The sequence below is a fragment of the Erigeron canadensis genome, chromosome 4, assembly GCF_010389155.1.
Source record: "Erigeron canadensis isolate Cc75 chromosome 4, C_canadensis_v1, whole genome shotgun sequence".
Classification (NCBI taxonomy): domain Eukaryota; kingdom Viridiplantae; phylum Streptophyta; class Magnoliopsida; order Asterales; family Asteraceae; genus Erigeron; species Erigeron canadensis.
In genome coordinates, this window is record NC_057764.1 from 33,738,373 (window position 1) to 33,763,394 (window position 25,022).

At 32.4% G+C, this 25,022-nt stretch overlaps 3 protein-coding genes across 4 annotated transcripts; all 3 read left to right on the forward strand.

The window, feature by feature from the left end:
- The first annotated feature begins 949 nt into the window (after positions 1-949).
- LOC122595000 (2-oxoglutarate-dependent dioxygenase 19-like) lies at positions 950-2,428 on the forward strand. The gene is made up of 4 exons (XM_043767279.1): positions 950-1,171; positions 1,283-1,521; positions 1,698-2,028; positions 2,133-2,428. The coding sequence occupies exons 1-4, from the start codon at positions 950-952 to the stop codon at positions 2,370-2,372; spliced, it is 1,032 nt and encodes a 343-aa protein (XP_043623214.1). The 3' UTR covers positions 2,373-2,428.
- Positions 2,429-9,532: 7,104 nt separating this feature from the next.
- LOC122598069 (guanosine nucleotide diphosphate dissociation inhibitor At5g09550-like) lies at positions 9,533-14,243 on the forward strand. Its single transcript, XM_043770680.1, has 13 exons — positions 9,533-9,678; positions 10,169-10,231; positions 10,422-10,505; positions 10,873-10,980; positions 11,093-11,265; positions 11,349-11,460; positions 11,651-11,731; positions 12,217-12,279; positions 12,481-12,582; positions 12,695-12,819; positions 12,935-13,145; positions 13,473-13,547; positions 14,043-14,243. Exons 1-13 carry the CDS (start codon positions 9,592-9,594, stop codon positions 14,112-14,114), a joined length of 1,356 nt encoding a protein of 451 aa, XP_043626615.1. The 5' UTR covers positions 9,533-9,591; the 3' UTR covers positions 14,115-14,243.
- Positions 14,244-16,657: 2,414 nt separating this feature from the next.
- LOC122596207 (probable ubiquitin-like-specific protease 2B) lies at positions 16,658-24,785 on the forward strand. Of its 2 annotated transcripts, none has more exons than XM_043768743.1 (15): positions 16,658-16,924; positions 17,689-17,945; positions 18,051-18,126; positions 18,214-18,263; positions 19,009-19,194; positions 19,290-19,356; positions 19,843-19,951; positions 20,210-20,341; positions 20,419-20,613; positions 20,686-20,741; positions 20,815-20,911; positions 21,919-22,009; positions 22,275-22,379; positions 22,530-22,994; positions 24,235-24,785. In XM_043768743.1, exons 1-15 carry the CDS (start codon positions 16,816-16,818, stop codon positions 24,532-24,534), a joined length of 2,295 nt encoding a protein of 764 aa, XP_043624678.1. In that variant the 5' UTR covers positions 16,658-16,815; the 3' UTR covers positions 24,535-24,785. The 2 variants fall into 2 exon arrangements, with proteins under 2 accessions (XP_043624678.1, XP_043624677.1); XM_043768742.1 differs by having other exon boundaries at positions 16,659-16,924; positions 24,106-24,785.
- Positions 24,786-25,022: the final 237 nt, after the last annotated feature.

Consider the following 25,022-nt stretch of genomic DNA (forward strand, 5'->3'; position numbering starts at 1 on the left):
ACATTGTTATAGAATTACAATAGCAAAAAACATAATATATTGGGGATTTGTAAGCCTAAAAATTATGGCTTAACTATCTTATGTTAGTGTCACATGTCTCATGACTTGCTTAAAGCCTCTAGATGATTGTGACGTATCTCATGACTTGCTCAGGTTTTTTAAACTTACATCATATGTATCACATTTTTTAATATGCAAATGATATATGTTAGCTTCATGTTGATCTAGCATTTATAAATGAATATCACTTAAGACATATTTTTAGCTGAATCAGGTGATCGACCCAAATATCACAACGATATAAGAGTTAGGGAGGTTGATTCAGTGGCAGATTTTGAGGGAATTTACAGATGGGGGACGAACTAGAAAAATAGTGAGAAAAATATTTTTTTTAAAAGAAAATACGGATAAAGTAACACTATGTAACAAAAAACGGAGGGGCCCCCGCCCCCGTGGGTCCCTAATAAGACCCGTCAATGGGTTGACATGTAGACAACATTACATTTACCTAAAGTATGAGAGAAGTTGTTTTGAGGTTTTATATAACATAGAAAAGGACATTCCATTTGATCAAATCTTGTTGGCTAAAAAGATATCACGTACTACTCGTAACAAAATAAATTATAATTGATTAATTAACATGTTTAATTATCCGACCAATTAAAAAACTTACAAGTGACAGCTTATATGTTTTTACGTATACTCGAATACATACAATGCACATGATTCGAAAGTTCATTACATACAGTAAATACGTACAACTTTAGTTTTTTCACAATATAAATATTCGTTTATATATAGTTGGTTACATTCATAAATACTAAACCCTACCATGACTTCCTTCACAATTTTTTTGAATTTGTGCATGATGTAATTAAGTATCATATGTATCACCTTTCTTTGTGTGTATATATATGCTAGTTTCAAGTGTTTAAGTTACCATTCAAAAATGAATTCCCTTAGAAGATTTATAGAGGAATCACCTGATATAAAAACCATTCCTTCAAATTATGCCTACTCAACTAACCCACAAGATTTCATTGCTTCAGATCCTGATCATGAAACAATCCCCGCTATTGATTTTTCCTTACTGACGTCCAAAGATCCTGTTATACGGTCTCAAGTTCTCGAGGAGCTCCATAAGGCATGCACCGATTGGGGATGTTTTCAGGTATTTATATATGTACTTCATATTTATCTTGAGTTCAGGTAATTCGATCAATGCATGTAAATTAATCTTGTCTTGAAGCTATTTTAATTAATGATTTTTTAAAAACTTTAGGTGATCAATCATGGGATACCCGAGACTTCGTTGAAAATGCTTATTGAAAAAACACTTGAATTTTTCAATTTGGATGAGGCAGAGAAGAAAGATTATCAAGAAACAGATTTCTTTAACCCAATTAGATATGGGTCAGGCTACAACCTTAACAAGTATAAAGGCATTTCTTACTGGAGAGACTATCTCAAGCTTTTTCTACACCCGGATTTTCATTGCCCGAATAAGCCTTTAGGTTTAAGGTAACTTGTTTCATTGTCTAATTAGTCCTTTATTTCTTGTTGACATACATGTTTTTTTGTACTACTCCATCCATCTCGATTTAAATGTCTTAGTTTCACATTTAAATTGGGACAGAAGAAGTAATATTTTATTAACCATTATTGGTTATATATATATATATATATATTGCATGTAGCGAGCTTTTCTTTGAGTACGCTAAAAGAACCAGAGAAGTATCAAGGGAGTTGATAAATGGAATGTCGACGAATCTAGGACTCGACAATGCTTATGTAGAAAAGGCTTTGGATTTAGATCAATGTTTACAAATATGTGTTGTCAACCTTTACCCCCGTTGCCCACAACCCCAACTTGCAATAGGATTGCCACCTCATACGGATCATGGCCTTTTCACATTCCTTATCAACAACGGTGTACCTGGATACGAAATTATGCACAAAGGCAAATGGATTAAAATTCAAAGCACTCTCCCCAACTCGTTACTAGTCCAAACCGCTGACCATTTAGAGGTACATACATACCTAATTTGACCATCATTTCGTGTTGCAAGTCATAACTAGTGGCTTTACCTTTAATAAATGATGCTTCTTTTCTTATGTTTTTTTGTGTGTAGATTTTTAGTAATGGGAAGTATAAGAGTTTGGAACATAGGGCAATTTTGAATAATGCTGCAGCCAAGATATCGGTAAATGTAGCATATGGACCTTCACTAAACGCGGTGGTAGCTCCGGCTGATAAGTTGGTGGATAAAGAAAAGTGTCCGGCTGCATATGTAGCTATGAACTACAAAGAGTATATCAAAATGCAACAACGAGGACAACTCTTTCATTGTTTGGATCGGGTTCGGATATGATCAAGAGGCCATTCATTTTATATATTTCCATATGCATTTTATATATGATGGCATTGTGGAAGTTATAAAATATAATGGCATGGGGTTTATTGAGTCAGTATTTTGTTTGTTGGGTCGTTAGGTACTTATGTTTCTGTATCAGTCTTAATAATGGGCTTAGGTTAGTTGGCCCAAGTTGTTATGTTGTCTATTGTCTAAGCCCGGTAGGTTATAAACCGGTGACTTGGTCAAGTCTTGATCAAGTCTTTGTCATGTATTCTTTCTCTTCAAGATCATGGTATTCCATTAGTTGTTCAGGCTATATAATGCCTTCTATGGTATTCCATCAATATATTATAAGTTTTAATATATTATGAGTATGAGTTTTAAGAGTGAACATTGTGTGTTTTTCATTTGACCACAACAATTGATATCACATTATAATTATGAGGCTCAGGCTCAGACCGGAGAAAACCGAGTATGACTAATGGCAGCAGAGGTTCGAAAATTAATATCAAGCTCCCAACATACCCAAATTTTGACGATGGGGACTATGAGCATTGTAGTGTAAAAGAAATAAAAATGTAACACTTAATACCGTCTTCCATGGGTTTTGAGTCTTTATACATCGACGGTGTATGAGGTAGATTGAGATGTAAACAACCTTACCCCAACCTAGATAGAGAGGTTGCTTCCAAATTCTATCTAAATATTAAGGAAAATAATAAATCCTCATAATCAATCCTCCTAATATATCTACTTGTTAATACATGAAATCCACTAATTTTCTTTACTATTCTTACCCTCTGATTTTTCACATGTCATAATTCTATTAATTAGAAAAATTTTTAAGCTAATAATTTAAGAGGATTGATTATTGGCCTTTGCATAGGGTGAGCCTTGGAGTGTGGTCATCAATAATCTATTTTGGTCGAAAAAGTATTGGATAGAGATTGAGGAATGGTATGAGGATATTAAAGTGAAATGAGAAAAACAAGTTAAAATAAAACTTTTAATCCCGTTACATATATAGCGCGATAGAATGCTATTTTACATTCAATTTATGGGCTTTTTTTTTTAATCTTTGGCCAGATCAATAGTATTACCCCATATTTGACCTCACATGTCTCACTCAAAGACATCAATGATCCCACTGGAAATACTACTTTAGAGAGCATGCATGGTATCCCTTACGATTTGGGGTAGCCTGCATACTACGAACATGGACACCACCCTTGTAATGTGGGTTCAACATGGAAGAGTCCAGATTGTGAAATTGTGGGTGATGCTAGGATTTTAATGCTTTAATCGGATAAATTTAATTGGTGAATGATAGATGAGGATTAAAATTCTATGACCACGACTAAAAAAGTATGGAAATGAGGTATGAGTGTTGAAGTGAAGGGACAAAATACAATTGGTGAGTAGTGAGGGTTAGAATCTCATGACTCCTAACCCCTTACTAACATACATGGGTGTCTTAAAATTTTTAAAAATTTTAGAGTTAATTGTAAGATTGATCTTCTGGTTTGTATCTTTTAGCAATGAGAGTCCCTGTTCAAGTTTGCAATTGGGGTGTCTGTTTTAAGAATTTTTAGTAATCTTTGTCCCTATTTTGACAGATTCGTTAGAAGTGTTAAGTGTGCATATACTAAAACATTCAACTCATATATATCTACAAAAATTTTCTTAAAATACCTTCCAACAATGTGATCATGATACTAATAAACGAAAAGATCACATTAAAAAAAAATAGTGAATTACATTTAGGTCGCGTTTAGTTCGCAGATTCTGATGGAATTTGATGGAATTGGAATTGAATTCTATTCCTTAGTGCGTTTGGTTGTTCAACGATGAAGGAATATCATTCCGTTGGAATGTCAACATTCTCTCATTTGATAGAATCTTCATTCCATGAGGATGGGGGAAGGAATCTCATTCCGTCTCTCCCTTAAATCTTCAAAAAAAATGAAAAACATTCTATCAGATTCCAATTTCTTCAATAGATTTCATTCCATCCAAAAACATTTTGTAAACCAAACACGCCCTTAGATTTTAGCGTATACTGATGTGTTCATGACATTATGAGAATTTAATTTTAGAAAGATATATGTAACAAAGATTTATCATGTTCCTTTCAAAAAGTCAAATAAAACAAACGCACCGAATAGTCAGTAAATTGAATTTTGTGATTGTGAAGAATTTAATAGATCAAATGCTCTTAGTCACTTCAATTGTGAACTTAATGTCTAAATTAAGCCAATGGGTTGATAGCACAGTCTAATCCCAAACCTCCAATAACGACTTGTTCTTTAAACAATTATGGTTCGAATTTAAGGGGCACAGGTTTTACTTTAAATGGCACTCAATGTCGTATATGTCATGTCATTTGATGATATATCCGGGGGTTTTTCCTGTGAACTACCGCGATAACATCTTGCCCGATTGGTGTAGAGACCACATATAGGGTGAACAAGTCTAACCTAAAAAACGAACGTTAAAAAAAAATTAATGTCTAAATCACTTTGGGTTTTTTCGGTTTTTTATACTCACTTTTGAAACTTTAAACTATTATTTATATTAATTAACATACAAACATTATTTATATTATATTATAAAAAGAATAGTCCTTTTTATTTTTGGTAATATTGAAAATATGTAATATTTTCACTTTACACCCCTTGAAATACTTTCATATACACTATCCTTTTAACATTAATGATTAAATTACACTGCCAGTATTTTATCATTTAAAATATGTCCATTAACCTTTTACATCAATTATATACACAACTCACCGTCGCTCCACCACCAACAGTCGTCCAACCATCACACCATCGCCGCCACGACCACCGCCGCATAGCACGGGTACCGTGCTAGTAATTACAAACATTTATATCTCTTCTCTTATATAAATAAAACAAGATTGTGATGACATCAATATTTTTTAAGAAAATTTTATTTGGCATCATTAGACTTTTTTTTTATTAATTATTGATTTTATATCTAACTAATTATGACATCATCTATGAAGTTTATTTTTAGAATAAGTATCTTGTAATGTAACAAATTTTGAACGAATTTCTATAGTAGAAAATAACTAAAGTTGTGTGTATTGTATGTAAACAACTCAAAAATAATGTTTATTGTATGTAAGAAAATGTATTCAACCAATTAAAATCAGACAAGTGACACCTCTATATGGTTGACACATATGTTTTCTTACATACAATAAACATTTTTTAAAGTTGCTTACATACGTACAATATACAAAACTTTAGTTATTTCCTACTATAGACATTCGTTCAAAGTTTGTTACATTACAAGATACTTATCCCTTTATTTTTAGTCCCATCATTTAAAAGTTTTTAAAACTATCAAGCCTATTGTAAAATAAGCTTAATGTATAATAACTTTTTTTTTTATGATGTAGTAAAGGTTGAATCTTCTCTTTTTATTATAGCAACATTGATAATTTGCCATTAAAAATATAAACATTTTTACCTTACGGGTTTTTCTATGCTTCATTATGATTACGAAACTTGTTTAGAATACCCGGATTAAACGCGGGCTAATTAGCTAGTATAATAATATACGAAAATTGAGGATTTGTAAGCGCAAAATTTCAGGCTTAGCGATCTTATATCTATACTCCCTTATAAAACATATTGAACATTAGCAACTATCCCAATAATGTTCCAGTGGGGAAACACGTTTAGAGAAAACCCATAAACATGAAAAACCCTTTTGATAAAAATAAACTCATGACATTCGAGTCACTTCGATCTTTTCACACCAATGAGATGTTCACTTGCAAGACGATACCAAAAGGAGGCATTACGGGGCAATGCCCTCCTAAAAAATTAAATTTTACCATTAAATTTAACTTTACTCTTTGTATTTTTTAAAATAAATTTTTAGTTTTGTTTCTCTTTTAAAATTTTTCGGTACCATCCTTAACTAAACTCAAAGAACTTCACATTTATTTTGATCTATACTAGGTGGCCAATTTGCCATTAATTTTTATTTTTTTTCATAAATTCTCAATAAAAGTTATGGATTTTATATTTTACTTTTTAGATTTTCTTTTTAATTATAATTTTTCTAAATTTTCTTTCGGTACCATCCTTATCTAAACTCAAAGAACTTCACTTTTATTTTGATCTATACTAGTAGGCCAATTTGCCATTAATTTTTATTTTTTTTCATAGATTTTCAATAAAAAGTTATGGATTTTATATTTTACTTTTTGGATTTTCTTTTTAGTTATAATTTTTCTAAATTTTCTAATACCGCCTTTTATCCAAACTAAAAAAACTTCACATTTATTTTATTTTATATTTGAACGACAATTACTTCACATGTATTAAACTTGCGCATGATAATATCACATGTATCACCTTTCTTTGTGTATATATATAAGAAAAGTAAGTATGTGGTTGTTTGATATTTAAGTTGGGTGTAAAACCCTTCACATACTTATATATATATATATATATATATATATGGGGACAATCAAATAAGAACAGTTTTAAAATAAGAACGGTGAGAACACCTTAAAAACATCATTTCGATGCATTAAAAGTCTATAAAACTGACATAGTGCATAATTAATTATCATTATTTAAGTCTTTAACAACACATTGATTCATCAAAATCGAAAAAATCACGTTTTTTGTTGGATGCATCATTTTGATGATTATGCATCCAAGATGGATGCACAAAACAAAAAACATGATTATTTCGATTTTGACGGATGAATGTGTTGTTAAATACTTAAATAAATATAATTAGTTCTGCACTATGTTAGTTTTATGGACTTTTAATGCATCAAAATGATGTTTTTAAGATGTTCTCATCGTTCTTATTTTAAGAATATTCTCACCGGAGTGTTACCATATGTATATATATATATATATGGGGGAAGTGAAGGTGGTGCTGTTAGGCACCTAAGTTGGGTGAAATACCTCTCACATGCTAATTTTTTAATATGGGAAATATCATGGGGGCCCATTATTTATGTATTATATATTATAGATTAAAAAATTAGATTGTAAGAGGGATTTCACCCAAGTTGGGTGGTGCTGTCTCACACATTCACTTTTCCCTATATATATATATATATATATATATGTATCTCTAGCTCTATATACTAGTCCAAACTGCAGACCAGCTAGAGGTACGTACGTACCCTAGTTAGTCATTTCATGTTGGAGGTCGGCCAGTCCTAATTAGTTGGCCGACCCATGATACACCGACCAATATTACCTCAATATTACAATTCCTTTTTCTTTTTTACTTTTTTTTTTTTTTAGATTTTTAGTAATGGGAGATGTAAGAGTTCGGTACATCGGGCACATGTAAATAATGTTGCAACGAAAATATCAGTTGTAGCATATACCTTCACTAAATGCGGTGGAAGCTCCGGCTGATCATAAGTTGGTGGATAAAGAAAGGTCTTCGGTTGCATATGTTCCTATGAACTACAGAGAGTATATCGAAATGAAAATAAGCAACTTGTGGAAGTCGTAAAATATATTTATGCATTTTATCTGTGTGCAAATAAGAAACTTGTGGAAGTTGTAATATATATTTGGGTTTATTGGGTCATTGAGTACTTCTATTTCAGTTCAATAATGGGCTTAGGTTAGTTGGCCCAAGTTGTTTATGCTGTCTAAGCCCGGTACGTTATAAACCGGTAACTTGGTCTTTTATTACGAGAGGTAAAGTCATGTTTCCTTTCTTTTCGAGATCACACAAGATCATGCTAGAAATGGTGGTGATAATTACTGTTTATTGTTGAGGCTATATAATGTCTCCTTTGGTATATATGCAATAAATTATAAGTTTCAAAAGTCAACATTGTGTGTTTTTTATTTAACCACTAAAAGTGATATTAACGCATAATTGTGAGGCTCGGGCTCACATTGGTGATTGGTGAAAATCAAGTTTTGCTAATGGCGAAAGAGGCTGGAAAATATCAACCTCCTGACATACCCAAATTTGATGGGGACTATGACCATTAGAGCATGGTCATGGAGAACTTAATCTAGTCTAAATAGTATTGGATAGTAATTGAAAAAGGGTATGTGGAGATCAAAATGGAATGAAAGAAGTACATTATAATAAAAATTTTAATCCCGTTGTGTTTGTACACCGAACTTTGGTACCACCACAAAACAAATGACAATTTATGACAGTTACCTTTTATTATTAAAGACTATTGCACTCATGAAAAATTATTTTCTTCCATTTTTTAATTCACTCCGTAAATAAAAAAATATTCTCAAAGCATGAAAGATTAGTTTAATAAAATATCAGTCATTAAAGATTTTCTTGGTTGCTCAATGATTAGGTACCCACCTACAACGACTGAAATATTAGTCATTGAAGGTTGCATACCTTTTGTGAGTCATGTAATAGATTTATAATGATGGTTCCAGTAGTGACTATTTTTAGTTCAGAAGAACAATGTCTATGATCTTTAGTGACTTGTATTATGCTTTTAGTGACTCTTTTCTTCCGTTACTAAAAGGCATTTATGTTGTAATATACGGATAGAATGCTAGTTTACATAAATGTTGTTGTTTTTATTAATCCTTGGTCCGATCAAGCATGTTTTACCCCATATTTGACCTCATAGGTCACACTGAAGTACGCCATTGATCTCACTAGAATATCTATAATATATTTTTTTTTAAATATGCAGATCAAATATCACAACGAAGGGTTTAGACTATGTTGTTTTAATCCAGTTCACACTATAAAGCTCTCTCACCCAATACCTAATAGGAGGAAAACCCTCCGTCCAAAAACATAAAGAAAAATCTTGGCGCCTTCTAAGACTTGAAGTTAATTGTGTCTCCTCAAATTCAAGCTCTCATGGAAGGACTTCATTTCCATTGGGTTATAAATCTACCTTTAATAATTTTAAAGAGAGAATACGAGTTGTGTCCTAAAATTTAATAATTGTAATTACTTCTATGTTTAGTTCGATCTATATTAAAGCAAATATGATTAGTCCCGCGAAAGACCCGCTCTTTTGTTCATTCCAAAATAAGTAAATAACAAATACTATATTCAACATTTTCATCTCCATCCACTTTCAACCACTTTAATTTGAGGTAAATATATGTTATCAGCATATTCTTGTTTTTGTGTTTGTATTTGTTTGTTTGATTTTCATTTGTTCTTATTCCTAATATTTTAACGTGTTAGAAATTTTTGTTAGGATCAAAAAATGGATGAAGAATACGATATCATAGTTCTCGGAACAGGCCTGAAAGAATGCATTCTCAGCGGACTTCTCTCCGTCGATGGCCTCAAAGTAAATCCATTCATATTTTTAATCTTTTTGGATCGTAAAATTTATATATGTAGGTTGAAGGTCTTTGGATAATCTTGGAGATCGATGATTATGTGACACTCAAATAGCCTAAACTAGACAATTCGTAACTAATGAACACAATCAACATTGATAAAAGGAGTTAAAATATGGGAATGTTTATGTTATTTGAAGTTATGGGTACTCAAAATGAATAAAATGATAAGTGGCACCACCCAAAAGGTGTATATTAGCAGGACACCCTGACCCCACCAGCCATTATTTGCCCGCAAGAAATAGTGTTCATGGCGACTTAGTTTGGCACACGCGAAGCAAATCCTAGAATATGTGCTAAACATGATCAAAGTTAGAAACACTATCTCCTCGGTTTCACTTATTAAATTCATCGCCAAATTGCATAAGAAAATATTAACCATATCATGAATTGGAGCTCTTGTTCTATTTACCTTTTGATGGGTGACAATATAAACAGGTACTTCATATGGATAAAAACGACTATTATGGAGGCGAATCAAGTTCCCTCATGCTAAATCAGGTAATGTGTGCAATAATAACAAGTCTTATATATCTTTCATTCATGATGAATTGAACTTGTTAGATATGTTTTTACGTTATCTTTCCATTGATACCAATAAGTTTCAAAAGAAATATTGAGATTGTTACTCATGAGTCATGAACGAAATTTGGCTAGTTGCTATTCGTTATGCTTTCACTCTTGATTGTAGCTTTGGAAGCGTTTTAAAGGAGATGAAAACCCTCCAGAAAGTTTGGGCAGTAGCAAGGAGTATAATGTAGATATGATTCCAAAGGTACTTATAATAAGGGATAAGTATCTTGTAATGTAACAAACTTTGAACGAATGTCTATAGTAGGAAATAACTAAAGTTAACAACTCGAAAATAATGTTTATTGTATGTAAGAAAATGTATTCAACCAATTAAAATCAGACAAGTGGCACATTTATATGGTTGTCACGTACAATAAACATTTTTTTAAGTTGTTTACATACAATACACAAAACTTTAGTTATTTCCTACTATAAACATTCGTACAAAGTTTGTTACATTCCAGGAAACTTATCCCTTATAATAAATGCAATAATTTTCTACCCTTATTTTTTCGTTGATTTATTATAAATTTCGTTTGACTATATTGAGCTTAAATGCATCTCAATAGTTTATGATGGCAAATGGGATTTTGGTCCGTGCTTTGATCCACACCGACGTTACAAAGTATCTAAATTTCAAAGCTGTAGATGGTAGCTTCGTATACAACAGTGGGAAGGTAAGGTGTCGACAAAGTTTTCTCTTTGAGAGTTTATTAGCCATTTATCTTTACATTTTTGGTATAAGAATATGGGAGCTTCATGATAATAAGCATATAAATTGGTATACAGATCTATAAAGTTCCCGCAACTGATGTTGAGGCGCTGAAATCTACACTTATGGGTCTTTTTGAAAAGAGGCGGGCACGGAAGTTCTTTATATATGTTCAAGATTTTGACGAAAGCGATCCTAAGTCTCATGAAGGCTTAGATTTGAACACAATTCCGGCAAAAGAGCTCATTGGGTACACAACTTTCCCTCTGTAGTCTATAGGAGCATAGTATAAGTCCAAGCTATTATACGTTTCTCATTTTCTTTTCGATGCAGTAAATATGGTCTTGAAGATGATACAATTGACTTTATTGGTCATGCACTGGCACTCTATACTAGCGATAGCTATTTGGAACAGCCAGCAATAGATTTCGTGAAGAGAATCAAGGTGCACTTCTTTTATATATAGTTTTACTTCATTTTGTACGAAATTATTTAAAATAGTTCTAACCGTGTTAACTTGTGAGCATCATTATATATAATTCACATTAGATGGTGAAGTGTTGTCATTTATTCCAACAATTCTTTGTGAACTGTTATTAAATATTTGTCATTTTTCTGGTTTTGCTTTTATAAAGCTCTATGCAGAGTCTATAGCACGCTTTGAAGCAGGATCCCCATACATTTATCCTATGTATGGGCTTGGAGAGTTGCCACAGGTTTGTCTACACATCTGAATTTCATGCAAATTCCTTAAGCATGTAAGCTAGAAGGTGGATATTGTGGCTCATTTACTTATAATGGGTCAATATGGGCTGTGTTTTATCTCAAACGGGCCAAATCAAGACTTTTAAGCTAAAAGGTGAACGGGTCATGCTGTTTGAACGTAGCTCAATTCTATTTATAGTGCATCCTTTTAAATCCTTTCATTCAAAAAGAAAAAGAAAAATTGTTTCATTCACAGATTCATGATTGTAATAATAATGCTATTGGAATCTTAGTTAACAAATTAATTCTTATGGCTTTGTATGGAAAAAAACGTTCAAAAAGTGTCTGCAGGTCAACATGGTTGACTTTGCCCGATTTAACTCTTCCTCATCATGACCGGTTTCGACCAAAGACTTTTTGACCCACTACCCCGCCCCACCCATCTTCCCACCTCTAATTTAATATGATACATTCACTGAGATTGTCAATCCTACAGGCATTTGCTCGATTAAGTGCAGTTTATGGGGGGACTTACATGCTCAACAAGCCAGAATGTAAGGTATATTATCAGCTTATTTCACCTTAAAAATTTCAGGTATATAGGTTCAGGGTGTTAGCTTTTAGCCACATCATACTAGTGCATGTGTATCTCCTCGATTTCACTACTACGATTTAATTGTTTGTTTTGTTGAGTGGAGCCTTAATAGGATTCCCTTTCTGCTCTTTTGGAAATTATCGATGCCTTATTATTATGCTACAGGTAGAATTTGATGAAAGTGGGAAAGCTATTGGTGTAACCTCTGATGGAGAAACTGCTAAATGTAAAAAAGTTGTATGTGATCCATCATATGTGCCTGATAAGGTAATATAGATATTGTTGTATAAATTCTAGATCCTTTTGTTTATGGTAGATAAGCTGTAAATCTTCTTCTTTTTAGTTACATGTTTGATTTTGGATGCCATACATGAAATAGGTTCAAAAAGTTGGAAAAGTTGCTCGAGCCATATGTATAATGAGTCATCCCATTCCAGATACCAATGATTGTCACTCGGCCCAAGTCATTATATCGCAGAAGCAACTTAACCGCAAATCAGACATGTATGTTTGATGCCATGTTTTTTCTTTAGCATCTTAGCAATTATGGAGTACAGTGTTAGACACGCTATGGCTCAATGAATGTCTAACGAACTTTCTTGATCTTCTATATCTGCAGGTATCTATTTTGTTGTTCTTATTCACATAGCGTGGCTCCACAAGGCAAGTTTATTTCTTTTGTCACAACAGAAGCAGAAACCGATGATCCTGAAAGTGAACTAAAGCCTGGAGTAGATCTTTTGGGACCAGTGGATGAGATCTTCTATGAAACTTATGACAGATTTGAGCCAACAAACGATGGCGAGGCTGATAGCTGCTTCATATCAACTGTAAGTAATAGTTTACCTTTTGTGGTTGATGTATGAAAGTATAATTTTTATGCAAACCAACTTACCATTCATCCTATCTTATTTTCATGTATGAAAGATCATTTCGTTTCTCGTCATATTGAATACTGATTCGTATTGTTAAAAATGCCAATGGACTTATTTTGCCAATGACTCAATACAAGAGAGAATTTTCTTTAAGTATATTGTATAAGTTATTGCCTTTTCGTTTAGTATGCAGCTTTCACTTTCATATCTCACAAGTTTACAAGTACTACTACTATTACAATTTATCAGATTCTATAATCTATACCGTACTACATCCTGCAGAGTTATGATGCGACGACACACTTTGAGACGACAATGAAAGATGTTCTCGCCATGTACACCAAAATAACTGGAAAGGTTTGCTTTTTACACACATGAACATTACTGTCGAACTTTTTTGGAACATTAGTTCATTCTTGACACTTGATTAGGGTTAAAATATGCATATGCAGTTTTTTAATGCGAGATTTATTCAAACATTTCCAGAAGTAATTATTAAGACTTGGTTGCATATTTTATATATATTATTTTTTTTACAAAAGCCACACCAAAGAAATGATTTCCTGCTCTACAAAAGTACAAAGTGTCTCTAGTAATGTGCTTTCTGATTTATTTGTTCGAGTAAAAGTAATTTCCAACCCTATAATTCTATAGCTACCGTGTGACAATATGGGCCGTTGGGACGGGTTGGGTAATGGGCCAAAATAGGTCGAAATGAGTTAATTTTTAACATGGGTCGAAAAAGGTAATGTTGAGTTGTTGAGTAGACCCATAAACATTTTTGTGTGTCTGTTTTGCCCATTTATAGTTGCTTAGATATAAGCTTTCTAACACATAATTTTCATTGTCAAGGAACTTGACCTTTCTGTGGACTTGAACGCTGCTAGTGCGAGTGGTAGCGGTGACGGTGGCGGTGAAGAATGAGTTCTATACATGCCGTCAAAATATTCTTATCTTTTCTTATATTTAACATGACTTGACGATCTACACATTATACTATTGTACCAACTTCGTATTATCACGGAAAAATAATGATTTTGTATCTTTTGTAGTATTTATTATCATCAATCTATTTATATATACTGCCTTTATGTAAAGTCCTTTCATTAGTATTTTACCGAGATACGTCACCCGGGCATTGCCACGGGAGACATGACGTTTATGGATGTCTTTCTTTTTAAGAAAATTATCTAAATTTATTTAAAAAATGATATTAGGATAAATGACGATATATGATACATAAACAACACTCTTATAAGAATGACAAAATGCGTTGCGATCATAATACAAATAATAATAGAAAAAAGATGACTTTGATATTTTAATTTCTTTCTACCATTTTCTAACCAAAATATTACATGTTCCCTTAAAAAGTTTGTGTGGAAATAAAAAAGGTTTAACGGGTGCCTACAATTTAAAATGGAATCTTTAGTACAAAATGTAAGAAATCAAAGTTTTTAGTGTAAATGTATTTTAAAGAAATAAAATTAAAAAAATTTACAAAGATAATAATTGTATAATGAGGAAAAAAAAGGTTAAGCATGTAAACAATGTAAGTTAAAAGTAATAATTAAAAAATAAAGGACATGTGAGGCCTACAAAAAAAATAAAAGAAAAAGTTACTATTATTTGCACAAATCCCAATACTCTTGGGCGTTGGTCCGGGAGACATTACGTATGTGGATGCTTTAAAAAAAAATTACGTAAATTTATTAAGATGATTGTATTAGGAGATATAACGAAATACGTCTATAAATAAATATATTAATACCGAGACGACGCTCTTAAAAGAATGGCAAAATGTGTTACGAACATAATACAAACAATAATAGAAAAATATGACATTTTTTACATATAAATTCAAAGTTTTGAATTAACCTGACATACTAAAATGTCACCACAAGGCCCAAAATTAAATATAAATAAGTAGCCCAAAAGTTTGAATATGGAATAGCAAAGCACATTAACGATAACTATATTAATACCGATAACGACGTTCTTAGAAGACTGGTATAATACTAAAGACAATAATAGAAAAAAATGACAATAAAAATATATTTAATATTATACGTTGAGTTTATGTTTTACAAATAATTATGGGTTCGTGAGCTGGGAGTTAAAAGACACAAATTTTTTAAGGGGAACATATAGTATTCATCTAGTGGTTAAAAAAAAACAAAAGGTAAAAATAAATGAAGGTAACATTCGCATGTGAAAAAAAGAATATTAAAACTTTTGTATGAAAGTGAAACCTGTACAGTTTAAAATGAAATCCTTATTATAAAATTGTAAAAGATTAAATCTTTTCGTATAAAATGATTTTAAAAGAAAATAAAAATAAAAACGTTAAAAAAAAATTAAATAAATTTACAGTGAAAAAAACTTAACCATTTTTTAAAAAAGGGTAAAAATTACTTTTGTGTGATAATGAAACCCATACAGTTTAAATGAAATCTTTAGTGTAAAATTGTAAGAGATAAAAGCTTTTGGTGTAAAACAATTTAAAAAAAAAATTAAAAAATAAATAAAAAGGTTTGAAAAAGTTACATAAATTGTGGTGATAAAAATTGAACCGTCTTAATAGAAAAAGGTAAAAAAAATAAAAATAATAGTATAAAAAACAATGACTAAATTTACATAAATTTGTGGTGATAAAAATTTAACCGTTTTAATAGAAAAATGTAAAAAATAATAATATAAAAAACAATGAATATGTGGACCGTGCCAAAATAAAATGAAAAAAAATTACTATTATTTGCACGGATTACAAGACTTTGTTTTTAATATATATATATATATAATATCGCAAAAAAAAAAAAGTTTGGACAAAAAATGCATATTATCTAAAATTTGTTCAAGACTAATATTTTTTCACTGATTGCCCTTGTGGTTTGCCAAAATTTCATTAATTGTCTCTAAATTCTAATGATTTCAGTTGGTCCTTATGATTAGAATTGATTATTAGGCTATCTTCAAATACTATATATTTCAATGCTAGGGATGCTTTAAGGTATTTTTTAATTGACATATCATATTCTTATAAATCCTTAAAATTTTAATATATTTTTTTTAACTATTAATTTTTTTATCTAACAACCATACAAAAATCTTTATATATCATATTTCATATAAAAAAATAAGTACTATTGATATAGTAAGAATATCTAAAAGCATGTCTTTGACTATGTATAAATATTTTATGAATAAATAAAGACGAACATAATTACTACTATATTACTCCGTATAAAAATAAAAAGAACAAGCAAGAATATAAAAAGATCTAAAACACCTAATTAGAGTAGCATTTTAGGCTAAACAAAACTTAAGAAAAAAAATTACTTTTCTTTTTGTTCTCAATTTTATTCAGCCGAAAATTGACATGAGAAAAATAAAAAAAATAAACAACTTTATTTCTTCTGAGTTTTATTTAGCCGAAAATTGACCTTGCACTGATTGGCATTTACAGGCTTCCTCGACAAGAGAGTTTCGGTGTGACCGTACAAAAACCTGCCCGTCACATACAATTTTTATATTTAATATCTTATATCTATATATCCATATCTATATGCATGTATGATTATCATATAACCAAACCAAAACCCTAATTTTCTACTACTAACATACAATGGGAACAATATATTCTATTAAAAATTCCTCACCTTTTGATTTCGATGAGTCCGATTTTGATTCCGAAAACAGTTCCAAAATGTATCGTTCTCTTTCACGATCATCATGTAAGTATATATATCTATATCTATATCTATATCTATATCTATTTCTACGTGTATTTATGAATGTATGTATGTATATTGATTGTTGAAAGGAATCACGGAAGTATATAGGTCAATTTGATTGATAGTGTTTAATTTTAGGATTATTTTAATTTTGATATATATATACATATATAGCTGTATGTATATATGTATGTGAGTGTGTATTGTATTTGATTTTTGTTTTTAAGAAATGATGTAAGTTTGAAAAGATGTGTAACTGTTTGTATTTTGTGAGGATCAGGAGATTTTAGGGTTTAGGAGTTAGGTTTACTGTTTTTAGTTCATTTTTATGTGATAAATGTACTTTTATTTTAGATAATCAATTTTGTAATTGTTCGAATCATGGACACATGATGTGCACGTGGATTTGCACCGTTAAGACGCGTGATTGGATGGTTTTACTGCGCTATTTTAGACGTATCGCTAGTTAGTATATTTCAAGCGCTAGGAAATCGAAATCTGGCAAATTTGAGTGTTTTGGAAATCTGTATTACCCTTTCTAAACTGTAGTTACAAAAACCAATGAAATCGTGAATGAAATGATAGAAGTTGGCATAGGTTAAATAGAATTAGAATTTTATTCACGAGCATTTGTGATCAAGTCTGAAATTGGTCATAAGTGGTTGCATAAACTATGCTATATCGGATAATGTAGTTTACAGTTACCCGCTTTTTTCTTTATTGATATTATAACCTGATTCTTTCTTTATTTGGAGGAGGAACAGACCCCAAGGGAAAGAAACTCGGGGATAAGAAAGTAATAGTTCACCAAGTTGATGAAGGGGTGAATGAAAGAATTTCTCGGTCAGATGCTGGTTTGCAGTCCAGTTCCTCAAACTACGCTTCAAATTATTTATCTAGATCCAAACGTACTGATCTTTTCACATTTCTTACTGGAGAAACCTCTAAAGCTTCAAGTTCCCTTAAAGCTGCCAATGACAAGAAAAATTCGAACTGTACTCAAGGGCGTCACTTGGAGAATGTATATAGCTCTAAATTTTACTAATTTATTTTTTATTAATTGCTCAAGGAACTGTACTCAGGTATGGAACAACCTAAAAGTTACCCATTCTGGTTTTTGTTACAGGTTGAGCTCGTTTCTATTATCTCAGATGATGACACTGAGAATATATCGACGACTAATGATCCTGCAGATTCTGAAGGTTTTGTTTTTTCTTGTAATCCTCTTAAGAGTATAATGTGTTATTTGGAGATCAAATGTCTAATGCTAGTTATTGTCAACCTGTTAGGGTCATCTGAAGAACAGATTCTTGAGCATGAGATTACTTCACCTGAAAGGGTAGTACACTTGCGATCTTTTTTATAATTGATAAAGGATATAGTAGGAGGTTCTGGTTAAAAAATCAAGTGTGTTTAGTTTTCTCGATTTTCCCATTCGGTACAATGACTGTGTATATGTGGTCGCACTCCTAATGTCTTTTATTCTTATAAGCATTTTGGGGGTTTGAATGTGCGCTATGAAGTTCATTAACTGTTTAGCTTGATGTGAGTAATAATCAGTTTCTTAAGTTTTACCACCTGTAACAAATGTTTATTTAAGCAAAAACTAAAACAATGTTTTCAGTTTTCACCCTGTTTGAGATATATGACTCCCTTGTCCCCACATTGTGGCTCGGTGGTAAGGAGGGGGGAACATATTGGTGTGAAATCTGGGCATTATTCACCTGCCCCAATACATGCGATTTACCTTCTCCATGTAGGCCGTGGGACTGATTGCTGGGAGACCTTAATGGTGGCACATACCAATATCTTATATATAAGTCGCTTAAATTTTGTCCATATGTCATGGACCCGAAGATGATGGGGAAATCTTCTAGTGATAAAAAATTAAAAAGTAGAGTATAAAGCAATTGCATAATAGTTATAATCATCTTTGTCCATATTCCCCATTGCACCTCAGCTTTCGATCTAGTAAGAAATTGTAGATCTATAAGTTTGTATAATATATAATATTAGACTACTTTGTCGTCATTTGTTCTGTATAACAATAATATGGTTTTGGGCTTCTTTGTCGGAATATGCAGGAACCCAGTGTTGTTATATACCCAGAGTGTGTTAGAAATGGAAAAAGCTGTTACCAGAAAGCACAAATGAGTTTTTCCAGAAATTTCATTAGACTCGGTGTTACAGAGGATGGGGCCACGGGTTCTCTTACTTTTGAGTGGAAGACTGTGGACCTTATTAGCATTGAGTCACAATGGTCAGATCCCGTGAGTTAGAAGCTTCTCTATGCTCTATCTATTAAGTATATTGTCTACACATTGAACCTTTGCAAAGTTTCATGATTCTCCTATTGCTTATTCAGTTCATAACAGCTGAGGTCGGCCTTCGTATCAAGGTGGAGAAATCAACCACCGGTGTTCAAAAGTCAGGTAAAAGCTGCCAATCTGCCATATTATTGTTACGCCCCTGGTTCTTACTTTGGTTGAAGGGTTGAGCATTATAAACTTGATCAACTTACAGATAAAAGTAACATCATGTGTTCACTGCCTTCTGTATTCATATGTTTCAACCAGTTTCCTTTATTAAAATTCTTTCATCTGTTACCAAAGCATCATTAAGATATAATGCATGAAGCATCAACAAGTTAGTTAGTAAACATAGTTTTTAAACATAATTAGTAAACAAATTATATTGCTTTAGGTCTTCAGGAAACTAGCTGAACTTGTACTGTAAGTATATTTTGAATCAGATGTATGGGTTGGTGGTTTAATTTATGTATTTACTAACCATTATAACTATAATCAGGTTTAATTTCTATGCACACCTTGTTAAACTTATCTGGGCTTTACTTTACCAATTCATGAAGGTCAAATAAGTAGTAATTTGTAAATGTGATTTTCAAAGCAATCTTTCAGGTATTTTGGAGTTGTCATTAACTGTCTCTGACCCTCATTGGGCTAATACGCAAGAACGTATAAAAGTTTTGGATGAACAATACAAGGAAAAATGGAATGTTGATCTTGAGTGAGTTCTTTGACTCCCCTGTTTGTATCTCTTGCTCTGACCTCTATTTTTCATTTTTTCTCTAAACCTTTTGGTGAATATAAAGAAATTAATACTTTTCACAACTTATGAATGTGTTTGCGCTTGTAGGTTCTAATCTTTATAATAAGTGGCTTATGAATTATAGATAATTTAGACCTACAAGTCCGAGTGTTAATCTTTTTGAATAAAATAAGTTGGCAAATCCGAGTTTTAATCTTTTTGTATAATGGCTGTCAGATCCTATGAGTTGTTTGAAAATGAAACATGTCTGGAAGCGGTTTGTGGATCTATATCCATTTCTAAGAATGATTTTCAGCTGTTGCAGCCAGAGAGGTTTATCAACGATACCATTGTTGACTTCTATATCGAGTGAGTCATCTGGCTTCAACTGTAGTATATAACTACTAGATTAAGACGTTGAGCTCACAAACTTTGAGTTTTGGCAGATACCTGAAGAAGATCAAACCCGCTGATGCAAGAGTTCATTTTTTCAATAGCTTTTTCTTTAGAAAGTTGGCAGATCTTGATGAAAATCAATCCAAGTCTTTTGACGCCAAGGCAGCTTTTCAACAAGTTCGTAAGTGGACGAAGAAAGTGAATCTTTTTCAGAAGGATTACATTTTTATTCCTATAAACTTCAGGTGATATTATATCCAGCAACAAAGTATAACAGTCATTTTTATGCTCTCTTATTTGAACGGTATCTGTGACAGATTGCATTGGAGTCTGATTGTTATCTGTCATCCTGGTGAAATAGTAAATTTCACAGGTAACTTTTTTATTTGATTGTATATTCTGTCTGTATGAAATATGTCTTTTGTTAATGACTAGTATTTGTGCAGACGATGAAATTGCAAGTTCCCCTAAAGTACCATGCATTTTGCATATGGACTCTATCAAAGGAAGCCACAGGGGTCTTGAATCTCGTTTTATCAGATGGTAAGCTACTTAGTAGCTCCGTATGAACTAAGGACTTTTTTATTGCCTCTGTAACAAGTTAGTTGTGTTAGGGTAAGATCACTTTTCACGCGAGATTGTTCTAAGATGAAGTATAGAAACAATTGCCCCCGTTATCCTTTATGAGAATAACTTATGCAGATACATGAACAGCCACCTCACCACCTAGTATACTGGTTTCGAAGGGGTTGTTTGGTTCACGTAATTCATAGGAATTTGATGGATAGGAATCTGGAATTATGTTCCTTATCATGTTAACATTGGGGAATTCCAAATTTCTTTCTCTTACTCTCCTTTAAAATCTTTGAACCAAACAGGCCCCAAGTAACATGTGCATTTTTTGTGTGATTGAAAACTGCAGTATAACTGAAATATTCAAGCTTAAGTTTATATTGAACAAAACATCATGGTTAGAAATTTAAATAATAGGAAAGCTTAAGTGCCACCTGTGGATGTTCAATTAAAGATTCCAGACCTTCCCTAATTGATGTCATTAGCTCAATAAAATAGCAAAAAGCAAGTTCGATGAGTAACATACTGACTCAAGAATTATGGACAGACATCTGAATTTTATGATTTCAAAGACCTGGTAGACTTGCATCAGTTGTTCATTGATAGATGTGTGAATGCTATGATTTCTTTTTTGCTTTCTAGTTGTAGGTATGTTACCAAATGAACCTTAAAGATTACGTCATCGTGTTTCTCTTTTGTCAGTACACATTATGGTAGAGCTGAGTATGAATTTTTTTTAGTCTATGCTGGATGGAACCTTGAAATAAGGGATATCCACATGACTTTAGAGTTCGTTTTAACATAGCAATTATTTCTTCTTTCTGCAACTTGGATGTCCATAAGTGCATGATGTTCACTAATTAATATATCAAACCTATAACTGTTTTATTGCAGCTCTTTAGACTTTTGTTTAGTAGAATATGTGTATGTAGTACATCGCCTTTTGTGACTTTTTACTAACAATCGTAAACTTACAGCTATCTGTTGGAAGAGTGGAAAGAGAGATATAGTGACATTGCAGAAGATATCTCCAGGAAGTTCATGGATTTGCGGTTTCTCCGTCTTGAGGTATTTCTCTTTGTCTCTAATTGAAGCAGATTAAATCAATATATATATATATATATACATTGGAAAACCACCATATTAGTACACCCATATATGTGTGTCCAAGGTACTCTAAAAGTTAGAAGAAAATTAACTCAAGTGCATACTTATGTCCAGAAAAGAGAAATAAGAGAGCTCTTAGGATTGTGGGCTTGTAATTGTTCTATTTTCGTTCCAATGTAAACAAATAATTTGTTTTTGTTTTTCTTGTACCTTCCATTTTATCCAGGTACCACAGCAGCAGAACTCTTATGATTGTGGGCTATTCATGCTGCATAACATGGAACTTTTTTTGAAACAGGCTGCTGATAACTTTAACCCCTTGGCCAGCTTTGTAAGTCATCTACATAGATCAAAAATGATTTTTGGAACACCCTTACCATAACCTTAACGGAGAGAAACTTCCTCGCTATGTTAGATTATCTGGTTTCTCATAATATTTATATTTTGTGCAAGGACTGCAAATAACAATGTCTCTTTTCAGATCAGTAAAAACTGGTTCCATCCTATTGAAGCTTCTTTGAAACGTGCTCGTATCAAAAGGTTGATCTTTGAACTTGCCAAAAGTAAAACTCAGTCATCTGACTGCAATGACAAGTCGTCTTATGACCTCAAAGATGAAGACGGGGAAGAAACTGAAGTAGAGATTCTCCATGAAACATGCAACCGAAAGGAACCCTGTTGTGAAAGCATCTCTAACCCTGATGCACCATTAACGGTTAAACCTCTGAGAAGTAAACCTTACTTGTGTTCTGAGTCCTCTGACATGAACATAGATCCTTCTGATGGTGACATCGACGGAGCAACGTCATCCTTAGAGGATATTCAATCTCATTGTGAAGAATTTCCTGAAGGAGGAGGTGATGAAGGATCATCGGTTGCTGTGAATGAGTATAATCATAGACAGCTGGTTCTGTATGATCCATCCAAGCTCTTGTCACCCATAAAGGTAATAGTTATTTTTGTAAAAGCAATTAATTTAAATGTTTAAAACTTTAAATTGTTTCAAGTTTCTTTACTCTGTGAAGTTCATATCTCGTCTAATTGTTTTAAAATCGCTCATTAGTGCTCTAACTTAGAGGTCTTAGCTTCAATCCATTTACTTATGAGAGTATGAGTGGATTGGTTAAGGTTTTGTTTATCTCTAACAGGTAATAAAATGAATATACCCTAAGAAGAAGTTGGTCTAGTGTGACATGGTTTTTTTGACTAAAACCTTCTAAAGATGTTCAATTATCATGTCATTTTGGATAAAAACAAGATGCACACGAAAAAGGATTCATTTTGATATGCTATTGACTTTCCCATTTTGCCACCTCTAATATCTCAATTTGCTCAAAGGTTTTCAGCATTTGGTATAAAATTAAAATTATTAAGTTGTATGATTATTATGTTCTATAGAATAATAGAAATAATTATTAGTATTGCGTAAATTTGGCTTGGTGGTGAATTTGAAAGGAGGATTAACTCTCTCATAAAGGTAAAGGGTCCGAGGTTCAGATCCCACTAGGTGCAAACAATTTCTGGGAGCCACAATCTTTCTGGTTTAGTGGTTTATGTGGAGGGGACACTTTGCATAAACTGTGGATTAGTGATACACCAAAGCTGGAGTCGATACATGGTCTACCAAATAGTTAGATTATACTTGGGATTAGTTTCCATATATATATGTGTACCTTTGTTTTCAGTATTCATCTATACAATTTACTGAATGGTTATCCAGTGGTCTACATCTGCTGATGATCAAAACGATAGCTTGCGCAATTTGTCCTATGTTAGACATTTAGACTTTGAAGTTTGGAAAGATGAGTAATCTAATCTAGTTCACTAAGGCTAAGGCATTTTCTCTCTCTTTGTTGTTTTCTTTGAATCTGACATGTCCTTGTTAGGCAATGTTTCCCTAGTCTGATGTTTTAGGCACATGATTCATTTTTTTCAAAATAAAAGTTAGGTCTCAATTGAAGTCGTCTTTTTAAAGAACGATTATCACGTAAAGGGGAAATTGTATACTTCTTGCTATGCGCAACTGACTTCATTTGCATCTTGGATTCTATAAACAGGAATGTGATGAAACAGAAGATGTTCTTGGCATGCAATTAGTAGTAACAGAATCTCCACTAATGAATGACGGAACTAATAAGATAGACTCTTTCGTGACTTCTATTGATGAATCTATGAACTTATTACAGCTGGAAGAAAATTCTTTACCAACAGCATCAGGAGGCGATGTACATGAGTCTCTTGTTGTTGAAGATTCTGATGGATATGCAAGTGATAAGGTGTTTGAAACTTGTGTGGTTGAGGACTCTGATCCAGAAGATTCAGCTGAACTTGGTAGTGTCTGCAAAAACACATATCCCCCATTCCATCTAGAGGCTAGCACTTTATCTCTTAGGAAAGATGTTGAAGCTTTAAAAAGAAGGCAGCAGCCTATGTTTCTTGAAGCACGAAAAAGGCCAAGGAGAAGCCCAAGATTAAAAATTATGTGAATAGCTCATTCAATTGTGAATTAGCCAGACAAAGCCCAAGAAATCCCTTTTTTCCATCAATATACTAATCATTGAAGTCATTTGGCAATTAGAAAAATGCCGTTTGAACTTGATGTTTTCTTTTTTGTAAAGTTTATGCCTGCTTGAAAATAGAAGGGGTGTCTAATCATCTACATGTTATGTATATAGATTTTTCATAGACAATGGCAGTTTGCAGTGATTTATCTATTGATTATATGTTTTCTGATCTAGTAGCTTTGTAGCTAATGTCTTTTAGTATCATCACTTGGTGTAGTACAAAATGTCAAAGAGTCGAATGTTATAAAAACTGTTTGCATTATATTCTGATTTATTGTTTTATAATGGTTGGTTCTTGTGTCGGATCAATATACAACTTTTTTACTGTTAAAGCTTAAATAGAAAAACGTTTTGCATTTGTTTTGTTTGCTACGAAGGTGAGTCATTACTGTTATAGTACTTCCATTTAC

What these genes read in the sequence shown, in the direction of transcription:
- LOC122595000 (XM_043767279.1), top strand. Translation starts at nt 950, where the DNA reads ATGAATTCCCTTAGAAGATTTATAGAGGAATCACCTGATATAAAAACC. An exon ending in CCGATTGGGGATGTTTTCAG is followed by an intron (nt 1,172 to 1,282) that starts GTATTTATATAT and finishes TAAAAACTTTAG; the next exon opens with GTGATCAATCATGGGATACC. An exon ending in AAACCGCTGACCATTTAGAG is followed by an intron (nt 2,029 to 2,132) that starts GTACATACATAC and finishes TTTTGTGTGTAG; the next exon opens with ATTTTTAGTAATGGGAAGTA.
- LOC122598069 (XM_043770680.1), top strand. Translation starts at nt 9,592, where the DNA reads ATGGATGAAGAATACGATATCATAGTTCTCGGAACAGGCCTGAAAGAA. An exon ending in ATTTCGTGAAGAGAATCAAG is followed by an intron (nt 11,461 to 11,650) that starts GTGCACTTCTTT and finishes GCTTTTATAAAG; the next exon opens with CTCTATGCAGAGTCTATAGC. An exon ending in ATAGCTGCTTCATATCAACT is followed by an intron (nt 13,146 to 13,472) that starts GTAAGTAATAGT and finishes TACATCCTGCAG; the next exon opens with AGTTATGATGCGACGACACA.
- LOC122596207 (XM_043768742.1), top strand. Translation starts at nt 16,816, where the DNA reads ATGGGAACAATATATTCTATTAAAAATTCCTCACCTTTTGATTTCGAT. An exon ending in AAATGGAATGTTGATCTTGA is followed by an intron (nt 19,952 to 20,209) that starts GTGAGTTCTTTG and finishes AATGGCTGTCAG; the next exon opens with ATCCTATGAGTTGTTTGAAA. An exon ending in ATTGTTGACTTCTATATCGA is followed by an intron (nt 20,342 to 20,418) that starts GTGAGTCATCTG and finishes GAGTTTTGGCAG; the next exon opens with ATACCTGAAGAAGATCAAAC.